Source organism: Lepisma saccharinum, chromosome 13 (assembly GCF_977018435.1).
Source record: "Lepisma saccharinum chromosome 13, izLepSacc3.1, whole genome shotgun sequence".
NCBI lineage: Eukaryota > Metazoa > Arthropoda > Insecta > Zygentoma > Lepismatidae > Lepisma > Lepisma saccharinum.
In genome coordinates, this window is record NC_139241.1 from 81,730,498 (window position 1) to 81,756,498 (window position 26,001).

General features: G+C 39.3%; 1 protein-coding gene across 1 annotated transcript; it reads right to left on the reverse strand.

The window, feature by feature from the left end:
• Nucleotides 1–9,304: 9,304 nt before the first annotated feature.
• On the reverse strand, nt 9,305–24,431 carry LOC145997462 (carboxypeptidase B-like). The gene is made up of 5 exons (XM_083134539.1): nt 24,232–24,431; nt 22,553–22,741; nt 14,775–15,139; nt 11,795–11,978; nt 9,305–10,460 (listed from the first exon to the last, which is right to left on the reverse strand). Exons 1-5 carry the CDS (start codon nt 24,383–24,385, stop codon nt 10,285–10,287), a joined length of 1,068 nt encoding a protein of 355 aa, XP_082990665.1. The 5' UTR covers nt 24,386–24,431; the 3' UTR covers nt 9,305–10,284.
• Between the last annotated feature and the right edge of the window lie 1,570 nt (nt 24,432–26,001).

Genomic DNA, 26,001 nt, shown 5'->3' on the forward strand with positions numbered 1-26,001 from the left:
GTAGTATAATGCTATCAATACTTTTTGTAATACTTAGTCGCAGTGGCGAGGATTGGATCCCAAAACTAGGGAAGGGGTGGGGGAGCAAGGACAGTTTACTTTTCCTTGGTTAATAAGGTTTAGCATAGTGGCGGGGCAAAAGTGGCAAAAAGTAGGGTGGGGGTAACTGCCGAATACTGAAGCACTAACGCGTCCAGTGACAAATCAGCGTACAGCTGTGGGCCTAAATGTCGGCAGACGGGATCACATCGCCGGACACGGTAGCTGCCGCTCCGCGGCCAAATTTTCCGTGCGAATCACTGTAGAATCTGAACAACTATGTTCCTCCACTGGTATCGAACCCTAGTCCCGTAACACGATATTTTGGCGCCCTAGACAGGATCATGGTTTGGCGCCCCTTCGCCCGCACTACCAAGAAGTTGAGCATATTTAAGAATATTTTGGTTATGCCTTTGGGTCCGAAGAACATCTTTAAAAACGTACCATTACCACTACTTTCGGAAACAGCAGTGTGTTACCAAAATTAAGCGTACAAGTAAAAGAATGATAACACTGTTAAGCCTTGTTTCCATGCTTAATAACACACTAAAAATGCCGGCCAAGGCAGAAATTTATTTTAAAAAACACATTGTACACGTTACGTTTCAACCTTCGATCCAGAAGATGTGTTCAGACTCAGAACAAACTTTTCATGAAATATAGTACAAAAAGAAATATATATATATACACACACACACACACACATAGCAAAGGTCTAGACAGTAAAAGAGGAAAAAAAAGTTAAGTATAATAATTGTACCGAGTTGAATGGTGACATTTATTTTCATGTGGTGGACCCTCACCCCCCGCAAATGAAGTACAGTAAAACCTGTCTATCCCGGAACAAGATGGTTCCGAGCAAAATTTTCCGTCTTAACAGTTTTTCTTCTTATACAGGGTTGACTTTAAATACAGTATAAAGCGCTGCAGGAAATAATGGAAAGACAGTTTTACATTTTGCATTACTTATAATGTAAAGTACTAATGCATGTAAGTACATGAATAAAAATGCGATACAGTCACAATAAGCATAGCAGAGATTACAATTATGTAACTACACAACATGTTGGTACACTTTTTACAGTATTGTAAGAACGTACAGTACGTACTTACGTATCTTTTCGAACCCGGGACCCCTGTCGTCGTAGCGCGATGTGCATAGAAGGAAGAGAAAGATTGAAAGGTGGAATAAGAGAGCTGAAGGAAGATTGAGATAAAAGTGAAGAAAAAAGAAAGAAACAAAGAGAGATAACAAGAAAAATAGAAAGATGATGAAAGAACATAGGAGAAATAGACAAAGAAAGGTGGAGAAAGGGGGTAAGAGATGAAAGAAAGAAACGGAATCGTAAGAGCTATGAGTATTGTAGTGATATCGACAATGTTACCGATAAGCGAGTGGCAACAGAGGCGTGTTCCACTTACAGTATTGCATTGTTTTCTTGCGAGCGAAAAAAAATAAAGGAAGAAATTTCCGTCTTACTGAGAATAAAAACATCTAAATGGTGTTCCGTTTCCGCGTTAAGTGGGTTTTCAGCCTTAAGCAGGTCATTTTCAGGTATAAAATCGGTCCGTTCTGGGGACTTTTTTCCCGTATTTACAGGTTTCCTTCTCATAGAGGTTCCGGGATATGCAGTTTTTACTATATATAGTGAAGAGGTTTTCTCGGGAAATCAGCCAGGTGATTTCCGGAAAGGTTTCCGAGCTTTCGAGAGCTAACGTCACTCTCATCTTCAGGGAATGAAGTGCAGAGATATGGATAATAAACCTTTTCTTCGAGCAAGCCCTCATCTCCAGGAAGCTATCAACTCGTGGCAAGCCACGGCACCTAGCGACCTGTTGAGTGAGATGAGTCAAGGCAAAATGTATAGTAAACCTTTTCCTGCTCCCACAAAAATAGGCAATAATTAGGCTGGAGAGTTCAATGAACTAACCGATTTCTAACTACGCACTTGTATACGAACTCAACTTCGAGTCTGAAGTGCAGAGATGTCATGTCATGTCATGACATGTCTTGTCATGGCGGTTTTGTTTAATATTGAGTTTCAGTCTTTGTGAGACTATGCCTCAGTATATCATTTTGTCTTATGTCTTATGTCCAGTGGTGTGGTAAAATGGTAATGAGATCGTGTATAGTATGTTGCCGATGAGGCAAAGAAATATGGTGAGTGGGTGGTGATGGCTAGGTAGTGATGTTTATCAAAGTTTGTGATTGAATTTCCGGAGGATGCGGCGGGTCATTATCAAACTTCCGGAGGGTGCAGCGGGTCATTGTTTTATCGTATCCTGGGCATTTTGTGGACACGTCGTGCTGGTTGGACTTGACCTATTGGTGGGGTTGAAGTGATGAGGAAGAGAGGCCCAAACTTTAGTCCGCATTCTTTGCATAACTTCAAACAATGTTCCGATGTCCAAATCATCATGTAATTGTACATTCGTAGTGAATCTGTCAACTCCTGCGATGACTCTTAGGGCTCTGTTCTGAACGCTGTATAGTCTGCGTAAGTTGGTAGTAGCTGCGTGATCCCAAACTGCACACGCGTACGTTAACATGGAGCGGATCACTATTTTGTAGATAGAAACTCTGGTACTTAAAGGTAGCACCTGGCTTTTGAATAGACTGAATAGATTGCCTATTCGTTGCGACCCTTTATTGGCGGTGTCTAGTATGTGCTTGCGAAAAGTGAGGCCTTTATCCAGTAGACCTCCTAGGTATTTCGCAGAAGTTTGCAATGGAATGTTCCTCCGGTGGAGCCGTAATTGTGGGTGGAAGCTCTCAAATTTCTTCGTGAAAAGAACTGCCGAACTCTTCTCCGGGTTAACTTTAATCCTCCACTTGGTGGTCCAATCTTCGTATAGCTGGAGATAGAGTTGCATATATGTCTCAGCATATTGGGCTCTTATGCTCGACGCAAAGATTGCAGTGTCATCGGCGTAAACAGCTACCATGACTGATGGCGGAGCTGGCATATCATATGTATACAGAGCGTATAAGAGTGGCGATAATAGAGAGCCCTGGGGCACACCTGCCGCAATTGACCTCGCCGTGGATTTTTCTCCGTTGAATCTGACGATCAACTGCCGATTGTGAAAAAATGAGTGCAGCAACTGTATGTCGGAATCCAGAAACCCGAGGCGGTGTAGCTTATATAACAGCCCCTCAGGCCAAACACGGTCAAACGCCTTTTCAATATCTAGGAAGACTCCTAGTGTGGATGCCTTCCGGTTGAAATTTGTTGTCACCAAGTCCACAACTCTCAAGATCTGTGTTTCCGTGCTGTGGCCAGGTCGAAAGCCATGTTGGAAATCAGGCAGTAATCGATGTTGTTGAGTAAAATTTTGCAATCTCTGCAAGAAGAGACGCTCAAAAGCTTTCCTCAAGTGACTAAGAAGACTGATTGGTCTGTGGTTTACTTTTCCCTGCCTTGAGAATGGGAACAACTTCAGCCACTTTCCATTGTTGTGGGAAGTAGCTCAAGCGAATCATCGCATTGAAAATTCTGGTTACATAAACCAAAAGTTTCCTTGTGCCATGTCGCAGATCCTCTGGTTTTATTCTATCGATCCCAGCTGCCCGACGTATCTTTATCTTAGAGAAGACCTCTGCAACTTGCCGTGGTGTTATTAGCATGGGGACAATCGGCGGTGGATGCTCCGAGAAGATATCCTCAGCCCAGTTTTCCACTTGTTCAATGATGTCATCATCACATGGCCATGCGTTAGGGGACATCTGTTGTTCGTATAGGATGGCAAATTCTTCAACCTGCTGGTCCGGTTGGAATGAAAGTCCAGTTGCCGTATGCACGACTGGTGTTCGTTGTCTCTTTCTCTTCCCTTGCAATGATTCAGCTAGACACCAGAATTTGGTGGGTTTGTCCTCTAAATCTTGAAGGATGTTGTCCCGTTTGTGCACTGTTTCTCTTAACAGATGCCTTCGAACCTGTCGCTGGGATTTGTTCCAGAGGCGTTTGTACAGCGGATTCCTCGTGAGTTGAAATTTGTGTCGGGCCCATCTTTTGACACGGATGAGAAGCTAAATCTTTCCTTGCAACCGGTGTATCAATCGTGCGCATGGTGGTTGCAGCTCTCTTTGCCTCTGTGATGTGGACGGTGATGGTGTGGACCGCCTTCTCAATTTCTGCTACAGTGATGATGTGATCGTGCAGATCTATACGAGCATTTAGTTGCTGTATGTATATGTGCCAGTTAACAGCAGATTCCCTTCGAGGTTGAGGGATTCGTTGCAACAGGTTGTGCTGTACTTCAAAGCAAACTGGTTCGTGGTCCGAGTTCATGGCACTGATAACATAGGGAGCTACTGAGAGTTGTAAACCCTTGGTAAGAATGACATCTAGCACATCAGGTAGACCGCCATTCTTTTGGAAATGTGTTGGTTCTGTTGGTGCTTGAATTTGGAAGTTAACGGTTTCCAAAAGTCTTAACAGCTGTGTTCCTGCAATGTTTGAATGTCGGGAGTTCCAATGTTCATGCTTAGCGTTTAGATCTCCAGGTAGAACTACTTTAACTAATATTAGTAATCCACCTTTCGCACCTGTTGATCTGTCCTGCCTGTATTGGGTGTAGTTTGGGAAATTAATCTGCAGTTTGTTGTTCAGGCGTGTTTCGCAAATTAGCATAATATATATCTGCTGTTTTGAAGGAAGAGCCTGAGAAGCACTCTTTGCTCCCAGAGTCCATCTGCGTTCTATGTTGCCATGGTTATTTGTCTTCTGAGCAGCGTCGTGGAGTCATTTATCGCCATGAAGAAGCATTTCCAGCAATACCTCAACAGCGGCAGTGAGCTTACCCGGCCCATCAGGTGCTGCAGCCACCTTCCTAAGGCCTTCTCTGATGATAGGAACGCATTTTTGGATGAAATCACTCTTCACGAAGTTAATAATGGATGAGATGTTGTCCGACGTGGCTGACTTTTGCACAGGTCGTGCAGGAGTGCCCTCCTTCCGACTGTGCACCATCTCTTCCCTTTGTTCAGAGTTTCTTCCTGGATAACCTGGAGGCTGTTTACGCTCCTGTACTATTGAGGAATACTTCTGGATGTTCTTGGCTAATGATGGACCAGAAGGAGTTTGTCCTACAGGCGTGGCGTCCGCCTTCCCCTGCTCCTTCCTTACACATCCCTGAATCATCTTATGTTCCCTCTGTGAAAGTGGTGGCATCTTTGAGGAGTTGAACTCTGTCCGGGCTCTCTGGGTGAGGGGACGGACTGAGGCTGTGGTGGGTTTGGGACCATTGCCTGACTGTGAATTTGCTGCGTTTCTTGCAGCCTTCATGGCTTTGATCACGGGGCATCCCTGATAGCTGGCTGGGTGGTCCCCTTCACAAAGTGCACAAACTGCTGGATGGCCCGTTCCTTTCTTCTGGCATTGTGTAGACAGATGTTTCTCCGCGCATTTAATACACCGCGGGTTGGCTCTACATGTTTCAGAAGGGTGCTCCAGCTTCTGGCATCTGTAACATTGGAGAAGCACTCTTGTTCTGTAAGGTTCTACAGAAATACTGTAGTAACCTATAAATTCCAAGGTGGAGAACTCCTTCCACCTCCCTTCTCTGGCGAGTACTACAAGAAACAAGGGGATAGGTAGTCTTTTCCCTTTGTTTTGGCCTCGTCCTCGTTTGGTGAGGATGTTTATTCTTTTGACAACAAATCCCATGTTGGTAAGATCGGCTTGTAGCTCGGGGATGGGCGTGCATGTTGAAAGTCCTCTGATCACTGCCTTGATGGGACGTTCTTGTCGTGTCATACCAAAGGCCATGTCGATTTGTTGCTCTTCGAAGAAGGTTTTCACGCGTTCAAAATCTTCTCGGCTTTTGCACTGGATCTTGATGCAAGCCGCAGTGTGCTTGACAACTGGCTTGTCCTTGAGATGCTGCACCAGGTTTGCTTTGGTGACATATTTGTTTTGCACATCATACAGAAGGCCACAGCTGGCTTCGTGATTGCTGGTGGGCGAAGCGGGTTGGAGGGAATGTTGGTTAATTGCACTACCCGCAACATGTGGTGGAGGAGGTGGGTTAGCTACACTACCTACATTTGTAATCTGGCTAATAGACATATCAATAGCGTCGTTGTCAGTGTCAATGTGGCGGTAGTCATTGTCGTCTGCCCAGTTGGTAGGGGGAGGTAGTTTTTTACGTCTCGTAAACTTTTTGGGAAGTTGAAACCCGTCAGTTTGTTTGTTTGTGTCTTCGTCAGTGTCTGGTGAGAAATCGCTACTTACAGTGGTTATAGCTCGCTTCAGAGACACTGGCGGTGCTTCCTTCATCTCAACTTCCGTAGATGAAGCGTTGGATGCCTTGTCGAAAGGAGGAGGAGTTTTTTTTCGGACCTTCTGGTGCCGATTGGTTTCCATGGTTTGCAGCACTAATTGATGTCTTGTCGCTCTTCTTTTCACTCTTTTTAGGCTTCATGATTTTCCGATGACCTGGTTTCACAAACCGTCAGCGAAAGCACTCGGCCGTGAGAAGTTCGGAGAAAGATCCGCAGAGATAAGTCAGGGTGACGTTATATGTATTTGGTGTGGGAGGGGTCAAGTGTAGGTGTAGGGCCAATCAGGTGGCGTTTCTCCGACGTCCGCGCTCCCAGTCGACTATCGCTAACCACACTGGGTCCAGTTCGAGTCCTGTGTCCTGTTGAGGTTGTCCTTTTCCCCGTGTATGGCTATTGCTTCTTTGATGAAAAGTAATTTGATGATTTATTGATGATCTCGGTGGTTGTGAAATCAATTCTATGGCCCTCCTGGATTGAATATTCTGCTAACCCTGATTTTTCGGGATGAAAATTCCTTATGTAGCTGGCGTGTTCTTTGCAGCGCTGTTCGATTGTCCTCCCCGTTTGTCCAATGTAGGCTTTACCGCAGGCACAGGCGATAAGGTAAACCCCGGGTTTCTTCTGTCCTAGATCGTCTTTGGGGTTTTGAAGTCAGCTTCTGACTTTCAATGGTGGTTTGTGGGTCGTCTTGATGTTGTGTTTTGAAAGAATGCGGCTGATGACTGCAGAGAGGTTACCGGTGTATGGGACGATGGCTATCTGAAGATGAGAGTGACGTTAGGTCTCGAAAGCTCGGAAGCCTTTCCGGAAATCACCTGGCTGATTGCCCGAGAAAACATCTTCAATATTCGCCGCCAGGAAAGCTTCAAGAATTATTTAAGTATATAGGAGTCACTTCACCTCTTGGAAAAATCTTCAATGGAAACAAAGCTCGAGCAACACTTTGTATGTTTGTCTTCTCCGTCTAATATTCTGACGCTGTTGTCTATAAAAGAAAATGAATGAGGCCCTCTGTGCATGACGCCCTAGGATTCAGCCACCTAGCCTATCACTTTGTGAATTTTCTTGAAGTCTTGAGACAATTTCATGGGGGGTCGTAATGTGTAGAATGTTTTGCCTCTGTGAACATTTGTCAATTAGTCATTGGTGGGATTGGAGCTTTATGTATTACAGATGTAACATTTTGAAGTGGCTTGAATCACCTAAATTAATTAAGATACTGTATGAAGGTTACTGGCTAACATTCAATTGTGTTATCGATCGATGGTATAATATTTGCTAACACAAGAGAGGTCAAGATATATCAAGAGTGCAGATATAAAATGTAATTTTATTGCACATGCTTAATTTATTTTTAAAATTAAATTACTCTTCATGTGATAAATTTGTAATAAAATCTAGACATAAGTATACATACCTATTTTACTGTTATGGCATTTCAATTGTTCATCGTTCGGATTCAACATTTACACATTTCTGACGAATAGCTTAGTTATCAGAACCGTCTTTACTCAATATGTTTCAGTTATATTAAAGAATTAAGTTTCGTTATCTTTTAATCATTGTGCACTAGAACCAAAATCCGTATTAACTACCCATCCTTCACGAATAATGATGTACAGCATAAGCAAAACATTGATTGCTAGTGACGTAACAACAGGAAAAATTCACACTTCATTCTTGTCACTAATGCCTTTCCCATGCATTGAGTCATTTCAATGCACTAATTTTGTGCAACATGCAGGCAAGTCCAGAAATAAATTAATATTACAGATCATACTGTACAGTTTTGTACATGTTTACGTGGGTGAAGTTTCGTTATCTTTTAATCATTGTGCACTAGAACCAAAATCCGTATTAACTACCCATCCTTCACGAATAATGATGTACAGCATAAGAAAAACATTGATTGCTAGTGACGTAACAACAGGAGAAATTCACACTTCGTTCTTGTCACTAATGCCTTTCCCATGCATTGAGTCATTTCAATGCACTAATTTTGTGCCCCATGCAGGCAAGTCCAGAAATAAATTAATATGACAGATCATACTGCACAGTTTTGTACATGTTTACGTGGGTGAATACAAAAAACAAATTTTCGTGCGTGCTCTTCAATCAACGAAAATGTAAATAGGAATTTTTTTCAGTCAAAGTTTCAGTTGCTCTTTAGCACTTGGAAGAATTTTTATTGCAATCAGAAGAATATATACTGTACATATTTAAATGTAGTATTTTGCTACGAGTAACAGGATTATAAAGGTTAAGTCGATCATAAACATCTAAAAATACATTTTGTATACAATTCTACTTCCAATATCCATAAATTGTATGTAATCATCTGTACGTACTTTCGAATTTCCTTTACTCTATTACGGAACACCGAGTAAATGATATGTAGTAATTCGTTATAAGTACCAGACCATCATGAGCACACTGTACAAAAATGTAGGACTCATTTTTCAAACTAAATAGTAGTACGGTACTTGTGAAACTGACAAATTTTACATTAAAAAATATTGAATGTTTTAAGTGAATTCTTGAATACAACATTCCTAAATGTATATAATCAACATCTGCTACATGTGTTTGCAAACACAGTTCTGCGAATATGGGATTTCTCTCTCCTGTGATGTTTTGATTCTCCTATTGGAATACGTATTTTCTTAATGCAAATTATATATTTACATTACTTTCAAATTCTTCCCGGATGTCTGACTAAAATGTAGGGCATGTCCGAGAAAAAGATGGAGTCTGACAACCATATAAATGATGTCATTATATTTATTCTATGACTAGCAGATACCACTTAAGAAATATAACCGATAAATACAATACTAAGGAAATATGTAGTTACCAGTGGCGTGCCCATGATTTTCGAAAGGGGGACGCCATGGCCGTATTTAAAGGGGGGGTTTCTAGGGTTCAAACCCCCCCCGAAACTTCTGACATGTTGGATTAATGGATGTTCAGAAACCAAAATCTGTAACAAATTTTCAAATTTATTTTCGAAGCATCACAAAAATACAAGGAGACAATGTTGAAACGATCGAGCTAGAATGTTCATACATTTGGAATTCTGAAAGTTGAGTGAAACAGAATTTATTCTCAGAATCGTAGCCAACCCGCGACCCCTCCTTTTTCACTTCTGCTGTCATCTTTCCAGTGTTGTTCCTGCGTCACAAGGAATATAGACTGAAGATTCCCTTATGATTGTCCCAAAATTCCCTTTCCAACTTATAAATTCCCCGTCCGATAAAGTCGAAAATAAATCCCCCTTGATAGGAGTTCAAACCTAGTACCTCCAGATTTTTAGAGCATTACGTTCGCGATTGAGGTTACAATTCATGCACCAGGCTAAGCTTTTAAAGAGAATAACTGGTTCCATACTTTTCAAAATTCCAAAAATTTAATTTTAAAGTCAAACAACAAAAATTTTATGACTAAAATTTCCATCTAACTTTTTAAAGTTTTTTTCTTGAAGGTATCTAAAGTTTAATTACGAAGTAAAATAATTCTGCATTTCAGTACACACTGTATGAAATGTAAAAAAAAAACAAAAATAAACTTATGCTGGATATTCACTCATCTGCTGGATTGAGTAAGTCCCCTCAAGGATATAACAATAATATAATAATTATTAGTAGTATTATTATCATGGAATAAAATTGTTTTATTATTATTATGAAATTTTAATTATTATTGTACATTTATTATTATTATTATTATTATTTCTATTATTCAAATTTCTGGCGACGCCCTGGGAACAATTATGAATGAACCCCCCCCGAAATTTTTTCCTGCCTACGGCCATGGGGGACGCTACTTATATTTTTTATAGTAGTCAGTCCTCAGTTGTCATCTTTTCCTGCCTTTGATGTTGTTTTGTTAGGAATACTGGGCCAAAGAGGGGAATTATGACCTCACCAACCTTCCCTTAAACACGCCACTGACGTATCGTATTACTTTAGATTCATAACCGCCTCTGCTATTGCCTTCATTGCTACTAAACCCTCCTTTCCGGTGGGAATGATGTAGGAGCTGGGTAAAATGAAGCCATGATTTCCCTTGTCCCTTAATTCAATCGTGTAGGAATACTTAATTTTGGCCGCGCCTTTGGCCCAGTCATCGGAGCCACCTAAGGAGAAATAATGGAAAAATCATTAACAAATGGATACAGATATCCATGTAGAGAAAGTAAATTGAATTAAAAATTTATGGTCTTAGCTATCAAAACGTTCCCTTCGCAAAATATACCCGCCGACCTCCGTGGTCAAATGGTTAGCACAGCACACTACAACGATAGAGGTCCTGGGTTCGAGTCCTGGCCTTTACAAGGGTGTTCTTTGTGAGTGTCCCTTCATCATATTATCAGTCGTCCTCATCGTCACGGTTAACCGAAAGTGGCAGAAAAGCGATGTAAATTAAACTAATTCAATTAATCAATCATTCAAGCAAAATACACATCTTTGTACTTTATTTAAAGATGGATCAAGAATAAACGAAAAGCGAAGAGCAAATCTTCCCTTGTCGTCAACGAGAGAAGAGAGAGAGAGAGAGAGAGAGAGAGAGAGAGAGAGAGAGAGAGAGAGATATGAATGTCCATGTTCCTTTCTTCCTCCTCTTCAATTGTCGATTTTGGTCCAATTGATCTTGTAAATATTGATTGGTTAATTGATTTTATTGATTTGCTTTATTTTACTTCGCTTTTTTTTTGCCACTTTTGGCTAATTTACGAAGATAGGGATGAGTGATCATATGATGAAATTAATGTATAGACACTCACAAACATCCATACGCAAGACGGGATTCGAACCCGGGACCACGGGGGCCGGATCTTGTAAATATTGATGGGTTGATTTGGTTTATTTTACTTCGTTTTTCTGCTACTTTTAGCTGATTGGTGATATGATGAAACTAATGAAGGGACACTCACAAAGAACAAGGATGCCCAGACCACGATTCGAACCGGGGACCTCTGGGTCTTCAAATATTGACAGATTCTTATACATTTGATTATACTATAAGAAATTGATAGAAACCATTACATATTGATAATGTTCTATATCTATTTATTCTCTCACATATTTCAAAAGTCTGCAATCAATTCTCTATCTTTTCATTATGACGTATGATTCCTGACTCTGCTTACTTTACTAAACATATCACATTCCGAATACAGTATTTTCTTATACCTTGCTTGTTTTTTGCAAGCCTCTCACACTAGAACAAGAAAACGTTTCTTGTTGGAAATCGCAAGTAGAAAGAAAGCTAACTCAACACAATAAGGAAGTTACTATGACAAATTGTGATACAATTTCCAAATCGTTAAAGACAATATACATATGTAATCAAAAGAATTACTACACCAAACCAAAGCAAAAGTTCACTGCATGATGTCCAGTGTAAAAGCATTCCCAGCAACCTTTAAGGGGAAATTTCCCACGATAAGCACTGAACCTGTATACCTACCAGCAGCGAGATACAGGACCGATCCTGTTGAGCCCACAGTGTATTCGCGTCTGCTGAAGTTCTTGATTGCCTCGGCTACTTTTCCCCCCACCGAATACAGATCATCATAGTCTTGAGGTCGCCTTCTGGTGTACGCCCAAGGTTGCAGAATGTATTGGCCGTAACTGTGGAATGAAACGTAGGCCTGAAATAGAAAAATACCACTTCACTATTAGGGTAGCCCGGGGCTATATCGATCATTTCACATTGAACAGTATATAAAAAATTGAAAACAACTTTTCCTCCCAAAACTGTTAATTTATTCTGTAACACAATTCTTTTGGCTACAAAAGTACACAATTAAAAATTATATGTTTATTTCTGATAGTTGTAAAAATGGAAAGACTGAAACACTACACATTGCAAGATTTTCCAAAACTACGGGGTAATTCTGATCACTTGCAAAATCTTATTTCTAGATAACATTTTCCACAAATGAATTGTTTCTTCCCAAAACCCCCGACACATATTTCATGAAACCAAGTGTTGCATCGTTGACATCGTATCCAGTCACTTGTAACAGCACTTTCGTTGGAGTACTTACTACAACGGATCGCAAGGGATGTTGTCTTCATCGTTACTGACGTTCTTGGTTTGCTGTAGTTTCTATCATTTTCTTCCCTACAGGCGTATGCTCGTCAGATGTTAAATGACATGCTTCCACTTTTCTTCTACATCGTTTTGTCTTTTCTGGCTGTTTGGTGGGAGATGGGATTATTTCAGCACTGGAAATCCTATTCTGTAATAACGTATATGGCACGTTGAACACATCAGCCGCAGCACGTAAACTAACAAAAGTTATCGTAATTAATTTTTGGAGTGGATTGGCACAAAATCTGCCGATCGATATAGCCGCGGAAAAATTAACGTAAAAGCCCCAAAAGCCGATATTTCTTTCATTGGTTGGCTACACTGCGCTATACAACTTTGGCGCCACGAACGTGTATGACTAACAACTAATATACCTACCCTATTGTTACATATATACTTACTCACTTACTCATAATAATGTGGCTGGTACAGCTTACGTTCTAAAGCTTATCTCTTTAACTATGCGAAAATGTACATGCAGAGTACACATCTTCCTCCCAAAACCAATTTTTTACGGGCACAACAATTTACAAACAGCAGCAGTGTGGTGCGCGTCTCAACCATATAGGTTTTCCTTCTCCACTGATGCCATGCAGTTTGCCAACCCGAGCATTAACAATGCGCTAGGATCGAATATTCTTTCGTCGATCGGAATAGCCCCTTCGAAATAGCCCCGGGCTACCCTATTTATAATGGAGAAAATAGGAATACTGAATTTTTGTTTTAAGTTCACTTTATGCATAGAAGGGTTAAAACGAAAACTCAAGACAAGAACTCAAATTTAGCTCTCGTCGGCGCCTTGTAACCAATGGGTTCCGGGTTCGATAACCGGTGGAGGCACATAGTGGTTCGGATCCAACTTTAAATTGTATGCCCAGTTCCGGCTAGCCAATTTGTACGTAAAGGTCCAGGAACCAATAAATTCTAATGGGTTCTATTGGGTTTCGTAACAGGACCGGAACATTTTTTCTCGCACAATTTAAATTCGGTCCAAGTTGGGTATTTATTTCAATATGGAACTTGGACCGCATTTAAATTGATCCGGAAAAAAGGTTCCTGGACTTAATTTTTTTTTTCTTTAACCAAGACAATCTAAGGCAACTCCCGGGTTTCGGCACCATATAACGATAAAACTTGATTTTATCGTTATTACTATTAGTATTAGACTTAGCTTTGCTTTTTAACTACAGTTCGGTTGAGATAAACTGATTTCAACTATTATTATAGATTTCAATGTTTGAAGGAAAGAATAACCAATTACCTTTACGTTCTTTTATTACAGAAAAAAACTTCACAAAAAAATTAATTAAAGGTTCACACTGATTCGCTGGTGGTTCTTGGTTTACATGAGTAAACCCAATACAAGAGTTGACACCAGTACTTTAGATTATCTTGGTATAAGAAATATAAGAAAATATCACTCTCACATATATTTATAAAAAAGAACAAATTTAACCTTTTTACTCACGATTACATGGCCGGCCTTTAGAAAGAATTAGCGCTTTTCAAAATTTAGTGGGATTTTTTCATCAGAAGATCAAGCTTGTGGGGGTTAAAACACGAGAGCTCTCGACACTGGGGATCACTTCACTAAAATCCTCGTTGTTCCGTCTTCTTTCTCCGACGATCCTTGGTGTCTCGTCGCTGGAGAAAATCCTTCTCTGCAACCTCGGCGTCACTGACTGAAAAGCTGCTAAACTGCTGCAGAGTGAGTTCACTTCACTCTCTTTTCCGGAGAGCCTTAATGCCGATTTAACGTTTCTTGTGCCTCTGCAAACAACGGCGGACTAGCGTGGTCTTCCGACTGAAGAGACTACTTTACCACTTCGCCAAGAAAATGTCACCGGAGGTATGCAAAACTCAACAGAAAGAGCACTGAATTGCGCGACCACCTTCCAGTCAAAATCTCCGCGCCAACTCCTCGAGCGCTTCCTTCCCTTTGTGTACCGGACTCAGTCTATTATTTCAAAAAAAAAGGGGTGTTTCGATTCCTTTTGCTTCTTTCTTCCCGGAACGTTCTGCAAACAATCTGTTACAGACCGTATTTAAATTGACCGAAAAAAGGGTCCTGGACCGTGTTTGAATTGATCCGGGAAGAAAGGTCCCTGGACCGTATTTGAATTGATCCGGAATGAAGGTTCCTGGACCGTATTTAAATTGATCCGGGAAAATTGATCCTGGACCGTATTTAAATTCAACCGAAAAAGATAGGTTGCTGGACCAAATCTAAATACTTTGAAGATAAAAAGGTTCATTTGCGTTTGCTGATTTTCTGTCCTGGACCGGAATTGAATTTATTTACAATACCTGGACCTTTAGCAACCCTGTTGGAAACTCAAATTTTACTCACCTTCATAGCATCCGAATGAGTGGTGATGAAGTTCTTGATAGCTGAGCTCTCTGGCTCTGAGAAGGCCTGGCGTCCTCTGTAGATTTCCGAACAAGGGTCTCCGCTGGAACCGGCCTTCCCCCACTGGAAGCCGAAGTTCCGGTTGAGGTCGACCCCGAAGCAGCGGGAGTTGGACGTCTTGGCTCTGTTCTTCCTCCACATCCGGTCTTTGAGGCGAGAGAACTCGTACCCGTCGGGGTTCATAACCGGAAGGATATACCAGTCTATTCCGTCCACGTATCTCTTGTGCTTGGCTCGGTTTTCAGTCAGCTCCTTTGCGATGTACGTCACCACTGCTGGCGAGATCCACTCTCGCGCATGCGCACCTTGAAAGAGGATATTAATGACTAGGACTCGGAGGTTTATGATCGAAAAAACCTTTAATAAATCACCTGCAGAATGACCTTAAAATTGTTTTAAAAAAATGACCTAAAAATTAATTTCAGGAATTAAAAGCTTGATTTTTCATAAATTACGATTGATTTGCTTATTTAAATTCGCTTTTGTGCCACTTCTGGGTAATTGCGAAAATGGGGGATGAGTGATGATATGATAAAATTGATGAATGCACACTCACAAACATCCATGCCAAGGCCGGGATTGGAACCCGGAACCCCTGCCGTCGTAGCACTTTTCATACATTAGAAGAGACTAGCTGAAAAATTTGATAAAATCTGTTGTTTGATGGTTTAAACTATCGAAGCTATGGGAAAAAAGCAATTATGTGCTAATGTAATGCTTTTTTCATATTTGTTCCTTATTTTTGCTTCATTCCATGCTATCAAATACATTTTAAATTCATGAAACAACTGGGAAGGAGAAGAAAGAAACTTCAAAATGATAAAAAATGCAATAAAAACGGCAAGGAAATACTGAAAAATGACCAAAAAAGGGCGGAAAATGCAAAGAGATGCAAAATTAAACAATGTTTTCTGGTTCTAACTGAAGTGAAATTGACTTTTATGAGGTTTAGCATTATCTTCATAGCCCCGAAAAAATATGATTTGTGGGCACATAGTGTTTCGGATCACACTTAAAACTGTAGGTCCAATCCCGATTAGCCTTACTGTGCGTAAAGTGGACTGAAAACACCAAATCAATCAATCAATCCAATGTAATCTGGCAGCAACCCAACTTACTGGGTTATAATACTGACTAGTAATCCGCCTGCGGATTTGTCCACGTTGTATTCTACTTATATGTTTGCTCATCAGATGACATAATACGCCGAAATCAATAATCCAAAACCAAATCGTCAAATTCAAGCCACGTTCTCAAGAGAACGTGAATGAGTAGTGAAATAATTATGAAGCATTAGTTTAGTACAATATCAGTAAAAAAAGTAAGGTAAAGTTCCCTGCACACCTTGCACAATGCCATATGGCATATATAAAGGGATGTGGGGTGGAGGGGTGGGGGTTGGGCCCCACACATTCTTCGATCTCGGTCATTTTGGAGGTGATGTGATCAACATCATGATCCGGCTGCCATTATGGGGATTATGCCATGATCTGGGAGGAACGTGGCATTGACGCTGGGGGTTGGGGTGGAACCCTGCTCTACTCGCATGCGACAGACTATTCGTTTGCATGTGTTAATTTGCTTATTGTTTACGTTCATAATTGTTAGCAACCAGGATGAGGTTTACAGAAGAAAAAAATGTTCTTGTAATACAGTTATAAAGTCAAGGTTATATTGTAAGTTACTTGTGTATAGATGAAAATCATCGTAACTTATTTTCATCTTTACATGCTTTCATATCTATGTACTTTTTTTTGACTGCATTGCAGAGTGACAAATATCGTTATGAACTCGACGGAACGATATGTCAACACTTACGTGGTTAATCATAAACCATACAATTCGTTCTCTTGACTTAAAATATATGCATAGCTCTAGAGAATCATTCCGTACACGTAAAAGCACACAGTATTTATAGTAATTCTGCTCCTATCCATGTCTTTCAACAGCCCGTTACGATGTTTGCAACCGGGTCGCTGTGAACAATTTACATTCTACTGACAAGACTGGCGTTGAAATCCGTTGAAAGAAATAGCCTAAAATCGAGAATGATAATACGTTTTTCTACTATATCACGTTCGTTTCCTATGAATTCCCACTTATGCATGAGTAACGTTATTAATCTGTCTCGACGGGCTGGTAGTACTAAATGCTTGTCTCTAGGGTGCGACACCAGCGCCCCGCAGCGTTAATTTTTGGCAGTTGGCGCATATACTCGTGGTGGCGGCGGCTAGAAAAGTGTGTCGGTATTTACACGTCAATTTATTTTTTATTTATTTATTTATTTATTTGAGAAATCCTGAATACAGAGAGGATCCATTTTATATCAGGATATCAACAGCGAGAAAAATAGAAATTAACAAATGAGAAGCACGCACACATATGTAACAAGAATAATACAATAAAAATAATAAAAATTAAACAATAATAATAAAAAAATAACAAGGGTATAACAAGTATTAATTACTCTTCAGCTGCTTGATGCACGCATTTCTGAAAGCCTGCTTAGATAGAGGGAAGCCTGGAGGATCAACTAGTGTGTTGTACCTTGTTTGTAGCCTATAGAGAAATGACCTTTGTTCTAGGGATAGCCTTGAGGCTTTTGTGTAAAAGAACTTGTTGCATTTGCTGTTGGTACGTGGGATCCGGATGTGAAGATGTGGCAAGAGTTCGTTAGTGAAAAGTTGTCCATTCATGATTTTGAAAAGAAATGTTAGATCTGAAACTTGACGGCGAAGGGACGGATCGTGAATTTGAAGAGTGGGTAGAATTTCATGTTTGGAAAAGTTTGCAAGGGCTGGGCATCTATGTTTGACTATTCTGATAAAGAAATTTACCACTTTGTTTGTTCTCTTTATATTGCTATCACAGGCCATAGACCAAATACAGGAACCATATTCAAGAATAGGTACTACGCACGATGTAAAGTAGGTTTTGAGGGCAGAAACATGTGTCATATCTGTAAATCTGTAAATTAGCCCAAGGGTTTTCATGGCTCTCGAAGTTATGTAATCTATGTGGTGGCTGAAAGTGAGTTTGCTGTCGAAAATGACTCCAAGATCTTTGTGCTTTTGTACGAACGGGATGATTTTGTTGCATAATCTATAGGATGGTGCTGGATTTGAGGGTAAACCTCATAAAAACAGATTTCTCGGGATTTATTTTTAGATTCCTGTCTTGGCACCAGCGTTCAATGTGTGTGAGATTGTCTTGCATGGAACAAGTGTCTTCAACTGAAGCGATGTTTCTAAATAACTTACAGTCATCAGCATACAATAAAATCGAGCATTCTGGAGAAATATATTCATGAATATCGTCCATGAAAAGAGTGAAACACAGGGGCCCTAGAGAACTTCCTTGAGGCACACCGGAAACTACAGGGAGCCATGACGAAGAGCAACCAGATATGATAACCTTTTGCTTTCTATTGTGCAAGTAAGATGAGAGTAATTTAAGAAGAGGACCATGAATGTTGAATCTGTTTGAAAGTTTATGGATGAGTTGTGTATGAGGGACAGAGTCAAAGGCTTTAGAAAAATCTAAGTAAACGACATCCATGTCTTGCTTGGCACTCAGGCAGTTAACCGCGTTGGTGAGCAAACAAGCAAGGTTTGTGTCACATGAAGCATGAGGAAGAAAACCGTGTTGAGTGGGAGAGAGGAACGGAGTAGCATGCGCAAGGATACGATTGGAAATTATTTTTTCGGCTAGTAGTGCAAGTGCAGGAAGTAAGGAAATCGGACGATAAGACTTAACAAGCAAATTATACTGTAATAATATTCTCTACGCATGTATACATTATGTCTGGAACGTGGAAGAGCTTGTGTGCGTGTGTATTCATCGAGAAATGCCCATAGCTATTTCTTGTAAGTTTCTTCTGCACTCGGATTATCACTTCAGGTAAGAATTTAAGAGCATATATGTCCATTTGATGTTCTGTTTTGTTGCTTACTACAGAAAATTGTGCAATGTTTTTTTTCTTTTTTTTTTATTAATCGAAATGAATAGTTGTGGGTAATTTGTAAAGGTGTAATGTAGAAAAGTTAAATGTTCTTATAATAGTGCCTCTGAATTGGTTTACAGCAAGAAACTGTTGATTCTGATCGTGCTACATTACATAATGTCTGTTCGGTTTAATTTTGTTGTACTGTCGTAGATCTTATCATATTTTCTTGCAACATGTGTTCGAGTACACGATTATAGCACTGTAGTACTTTATACTGCAAAATACTAATGGCAGCGAAGTTAGAAACTACAGTAAGTTTAATTGGCCTAATCACCAGATTGCGTTAAAGTAAATTTTCATTGTGCACTAACACTCATTAATCACATATAACAACACATATGTAGAATGCAGCATAAATATAGGAAACAGAAAAGTGTGGTTATGTGCTCTGTGGAAGGAATAGTGTCACATCGAAGTATACATTTCTCGAAACCGATTCACAGATTTCGGAATGATTATCGGCGTTGCGTTGTATGTAACATTGTTATTCGTACACATAGAATTTCCGAGGAAAAATGTCATATCTACTAGTAAATATAATAATTTTCATGTGTACCTGGAAATTAATGTTAATGAAGGTTTCACTAACAAATGTCAATAAAGATATATGTTCAAAGTGTAAAAACTGCCCGACCCTGTGGCCGAGTGGTTAGCACATCGCGCTGCGACGCCAAGGGTCCCGGGTTCGAATCCCGGTCGGGCTTTGTTGTTTGTGAGTGTCAATTTCATCATTTCATCACTCATCCCCATCTTCGCAAATTAGCCAAGAGGTACAAAATGCGAAGTAAAATAAACTAAATCAAATCAAATCAAATCAAAGTGTAAAAACAGAGCATACAGTGTGTAACATTGTTATTCGTACACATAGAATTTCCGAGGAAAAAATGTCATATCTACTAGTAAATATAATCATTTTCATATATACCTGGAAATTAATGTTAATGAAGGTTTCACCAACAAATGTCAATAAAAATGTATGTTCATAGCGTATAAACAGAGCATATAAGTTGTGTGAAAAGAGAAAATCACGCTGTTTCATGCAACATTGTTATTCGTACAGGCAAGAGTTTCAATCTTCCTCGCATACAGCGCCACCGCTATTCTGGCGATTTCGTGCAGTTTGCAACTTCGTAACAAGTTTGAACATGCAGGCGCGCTCCCCGTCAAGCGGAATGGTGGCGTAGGTATTGTTGTAGGCCTATCGTCTATCTATGAGCGTGTTCGAAATGGACAAGGTGAAGGAACATAGTTTCGATCTGAAGGATGTTATTATAAATTTGGCCCTTAGAGGTTATTCGTTAAGAAAAATTGGACAAACAGTCAATAAATCACGCTCCACAGTTCAATACATAGTAAACAAATTTAGAGAGAATGGTTCAACACATAATGTGCCGAGAAAACCAAAAGAGAGACGGTTGAATAAACGTGATGAACGCTTTATTTTAAAAAGAGTGCGAGAAAACCCCCGACTAAGTATTCCTCAGTTACGACCGTTAGTAGAAAATGTTGCTGGCAAGATGCTGTCGTATCAAACTGTCCGACGTGCCTTGTGGAAGCATGGATATCATGGCAGAATACCACGAAAGAGGTAAATAAGGTGAATCTCATGAATAGATTTTCATTCGCGAAAGAGCACATCCACAAGGACCACGAATTTTGGGATAGTGTCATATGGTCAGACGAGTCCAACATTAATATATACGGATCAGCTGGTATAAATAGGGTCTGGAGAAAATCAAATAAAGACAATGATCACATTAACACAGTTCCAACAGTTAAACACGGTGGTGGGTCATTAATGATTTGGGGCTGTATGTCGTCAAAAGGTGTTGGTACCATCCAGTTTATTGATGGTATCATGGATGCATATGTCTATTTGGACATATTGAAGAACAATGTAAAGCAGATTGCCCAAAAAATGGACATGCCGCCTATCTACAGATTCCAACAAGACAATGACAGTAAGCATAAGGCGCGAGTTAACATGAATTGGCTAATATGGAATGTTCCCAAACTACTACAAACACCAGCTCAAAGTCCAAGCTTAAATCCCATTGAGCATTTATGGGCAATTTTGAAGAGGCGAGTCCATAAAGCAGGCGTCAAGTCCAAACAAGAGTTGAAAACTGTTGTGCAAGCCGATTGGAATAAAATAAGCTCTGAAACATGTCGGAAACTGGTTAATTCTATGAAGAACAGGTGTCAAGCAGTAATGAAAGCCAAAGGATACGCATCAAAGTATTAGTTTCATTTAATTCATTATTGTCATTGGTTATACAGAATTTGGGTAAGATTTTATGTTCCTAATGATATTAGTTATTGAATTGTAAAGAAACAATTTCAAAAGAGTATATTATCTTTCACTATTATTTCCCGAACACCTTAGATATGACAATGTAATTTCACTACAGCGTCAAAATTCAATAAAATAGAATTATGATAAAGAATGTTGCTGAACTTGACTAAAAATTGCCTATTTGATAGGTAAAATAATAGTTTAATATCGAACATACCCAGTTTTGTAATTAGGTATAATGAACGTATACATCGGAAATGAGAAGAAACACTAAATTTAGAAACTTTTATTAGCCCTTCATATTTTTTGCTTTAACCTTCAACATGTTCTGCTTATTGCTGTTAGGAAATAAAACGGCATTTAATACTTACATAAGTACACTCTGTACTTCGGACTAAAGATAAAAATAACTCACATTTTTCGAGGCGTCTGAAAAGTTTTGGTTATAGGAGTTCCGGCATATATCGTATGTCGTAGGCTCGGCACACACCTAGGGCCGGTTCTGTCAGCACGTATAAGGAATTAGCATTCATAACAATAACAGCCCGTATTCATTAGTCCGTTTACATAAATATCTACATGCTATAACAATATCGATATGTACAATGCACCCACTGCCATCTGTTGAGGGATTTTGTATATATTTTCATGTTTCTGGGTCCAGGAGTTCTGGTTGTGCGTTGATGCGTTAGTGGGAAAAGATATTTTTAATATATTAAGATGAACAGTATGAATCAGGGTGGCAACTCACCGGGAATTTCTTGAATTCCGGGAATTCTGCGTGAATTATTGGTTCCGGGCAGTCTTTTTTTCGAAATCCAAATCCCATTGAATTTATAAATATCCCGAGGCAAGTTTTTCATGGTTTAGATTTTGTTTTATCGAGGAAGGAAAATAAAGCTCCGTGGAAAAACAAACAGAATTCTCTTCATCCGTTTACTTTGTTCGTGTTCTTTGCAGAACAATCTACCTGACAGACCGAAAATTATTGCAAGATAAGATATCTTGAAGTTGATTAGTTAAATTCGAGTTTGAAATTCTTATACAATTAACATTTTGAAGATTAGTATATCCCCAAATATTTGTGACTTGTGTTTGTAGATGTATTGTATTTCGAGTCTGATGGCAAATGTAAACCCCGCATTTTAAATTAAATATTTTAAATATATAGTATATGCCGTTTAATTGAATTGAATTAGATTTTTTGGATAAATTGGAATCACACACGCTCTTTATATTGTCAATATACTTTATTTGTGTGTATGTGTGTGGTTGGTTAGAGGCGGTCATACGTAAGCTTGAAATAGAGAAAACATCTGCTTGTACCCCCTTGAATTTTTTTGAAAGTTCGCCTTGGAAACCATGAATTAAACTTGCAAAAACAAAAGTAAAAAGTGTCATAACTCAAACACATACCACCGTCTATCCAAATGGCTGGATTGCCAGTTTCACCGCCGGTAATTTTAAGCACCTTTAAAGGTCGTTTCTGCCTAGACCGTCCTATAAGTGTTACGTTGCAAAAGTCAGGGTATGTCCTTGCAAGGTAGTCCAAGTATTCATTTATATCTTTCATGCGATGATAGGAATTCCACGTCATATTGTGGCCTGAAATAGTAAGGTTTATGAGTGATTGTGATCCCACATGTCGGACATTCATTTTCAACTCGTAACAAAAGAAAAAAAAAATGTAACTATTAATGCATCTGAATTTAACCTGAGTGATTTTATTTTTAATAAGATAGTTTGAAGGCATGTTTATGAGAGAAATCATGAGTTGGGGGGTTTGCATCAAAGAGATATTAGTTCAATTACTACATTTTTATAACAATAAAAATAATAAGCAGTAGCGGCGATTTGGCGCCAAAGTTGGGGCGGTTGGCACAAAGGTAGTTTACTTTCTCTTGGTAGACAAAGCTTAGCATTAAGACGCCTTAGTGCGGAAGCAAAAAGTGGGCGTGGGGGTCAACTGCTCTCCAACGACCCCGCCCCCAATCGCCTCCACTGATAAGAAGGAATAATAACATCTAGTTCATATAAAAGCCCTGAGGTACGGAAGAAGATACAAGATAACAAAATAACATAAATAAAATAAGAAATAAATGTATTAAGATAGAGAAAGGGGAGAAGGAAAATCTGTAAGAGAATTGAGAGAGAAAAACAATTGGGAACAGGAAAGTAAGTAAATAAGCAGAGAGAACCATTAAGAGAGTAAGAGAGAGATAGGAATGTAAATCCACAAAATAAAATTGAAACCTGAAATAAAAATGAAAGGAAGAAATGAGGAGAAAATAAGTAGAAATTGGGGAAATACAAGTTTTCCTTTGTCCAAAGAGGGGCAAGTGACGCCTTCAACCCTTCTTGTGTATGTCTATGGATGTCCAGCTTCTAATTTCTGAAAATTTTGTCAACCTAACTTGGAGATCCAATAAGAGAAGGGCTACAGTAACATTTAAAAATGTCTCACCTTTTTACATCAATCTTGGCACCTCAAATCAGATGTGCCATGCGACAATTTTTATAATTTGATGTAACAGTATCATGCATGACATATTTTTAGGACACTTGGTGTAGAGCTGTTATAACAGCTAAAACCAATAAAGTATGAATGAATGAATCCTCAAATACATAGATGTGGCTGGAAAACTGCAGATGTGCATCATATAATACTGGAATGTCTAAAATATGATAGGGAAAGAAATACACATTATACAAAACTTTATATGATTTAAAAGTTCAATTTCTAATAAATAAACTTCATGAGTTTGGTGGCCAATCAAGATGTTCAAATGGGATATAATTTCTTAACATTCTTAAGAAAATGTAACATGAAATTGTAAAGGGAAATTATTTTAGGTTTGTTCTAAATAGTCTGAATACAACTTCTGTGAAATAATGGGGGGGGGAAGATATAATGATAATTACATGTAAAGTAATTGTTAGTTTAAAAAATAAATTATGTACATAAGACGGCTTAAAAGCTGTTAGTTCCAAAATAGAAGCTTGATTGATTGATCAAATACATAGTGCTAAATACAAGTGCAAACACTGCATACATTACTTTCCTCCATAGATTCCTGAATGAGAGAAAATATTACCTCTTGGCTGACTTTGTGGAGAGAATTCACTGTATGAAGATGGTGCATTCTCTTCGTTTATAGCTTGTTGTAAATCTTCTATCATCGTTTTGTAACTGATATTGGACTGTAGGAATGAATTCTCTACTTCTACAACTCTATCGTTCTTAACCATAATATCGACTGTTGTTTTCTCGTCTCTTGCGCTGTTCCATATTTCAATATCTAGAAAAGATAATTTTAAGTATATATTTTTTACAGCTAATTAACACAAATTTGTAATTATTACAAAATACATACTCTTTCTTTCGGTTACTTTACATAGCTTTTCTTCCCACTTTTTGGGTTAATCGCGACGATGAAGAGTGATGATCTGATGAAATGCCATGCCATGCCATGACCGGGATTTAAACCTTCGACCTCTGGCTTCGTAGCGTGCTACGATGATCACTTTTCACTTGATTGTGGTCTATTTTTTCAAAACAAAAAAAACGGGTTCGAATCCTGGCCTGGGCAGGGATGTTCTTTGTAAGTAGTCCCTTCAGTTTTATCATACTGTATCATCATTCATTCTCATCGTCGCGATTAGCCAAAAGTGGCAGAAAATGCGAAGTAAGATAAACCAAATCAATCAAACAAGGAATCTAAGTTACCACTACGCCATCAGGAAGGCGAATTTTTCTAAAATCGAAATTTAAAAAAAATCATTTTAGGGGTTGCAGAAAGAAAGGTAGTATATAGGCCTACGCTCTCGCAAACTTATCGAAATTTTCAAGTCCCGCCGTTCTTATATCCTGCTCGGTAACCGCCTATATGACAGTGACCCTCTGTTGCCGCACTTCCCTTAGAAGGAACTCGTGGTCAAACAACCAATTGCGCCCACAACTTGGGCAAAGATGTGACAACGTTAAAATCCCCCCTCCCCAAAGCAGCCAGTAGGGAAACAGGATTTTGTCAAAATGACCGTTATTGCACACTGGTTCCTACACCGACCCGAGAATAATTTTCTATTTTTTGTAAAATTACGGCATTAAGAAACCACATTCTTATTTACGAAAGGTAGACACTACCTTACTTACCCCCTACATCCTTCAATCCAAGTACAGTCTTCATTTGTTTTTCGTTTGCAATTGTAGTGTGAAATACCTTGACACCCTCGTACGATACAACTGATCCAAACAACGATATCGTGTCATCTCCTTCATTGCACTTGGCAATTACCACGAGGCTCACAATTAGTAACAATTTGCAGCCAGACATTACTCTCAACTCACCACAACCACCCGCTCATCTATCCATTTAACCCTATAATTGTTGATGACAACTCCAAGCAGTGAGATACACTGCCAGTCCACATAACACCCATGCGTCAAACAGATGCGTTTCTATGCATAACGTAACACACAACGTTCCTTTCAAGCATGGTATGATAGACATGCGACGTGTCGGAAGTATAACGTGTCAAGGAAGATAAAAAAAGGGTGGAAACAGGAAAAAAATACATAATTTGAAGGGAGACGGGAAGTGCAGAACAAAAGTGACTGACGTAATGCAAAAAAAAGACAGGAATGCGTTTTGGAGATTTCAAGGTTAACACGTCAAATACGTGACCGTGTATAAAGGTTACCAGAGCGGTTGTAAATTGATGATTTTGATCTTGGAATATATAAGGTGAACAGATTTTGAAAACATTAAAACAGGAAATTTTTCATATTTTCCTGAAGGAAAAACGGGATTACAAAATGTACACATTTTTATATTTATACAGTTATTCACAATGTTGTTCGTACA

Excerpts from the sequence above, each read along its gene's own strand:
- LOC145997462 (XM_083134539.1), bottom strand. The coding sequence starts at position 24,385 with ATGGTTAAGAACGATAGAGTTGTAGAAGTAGAGAATTCATTCCTACAG. Across the intron at positions 22,742-24,231 it reads TCCACAAAGTCAGCCAAGAG|GCCACAATATGACGTGGAAT; the intron begins GTAATATTTTCT and ends TTACTATTTCAG. Across the intron at positions 11,979-14,774 it reads CTCATTCGGATGCTATGAAG|GCCTACGTTTCATTCCACAG; the intron begins GTGAGTAAAATT and ends TTTCTATTTCAG.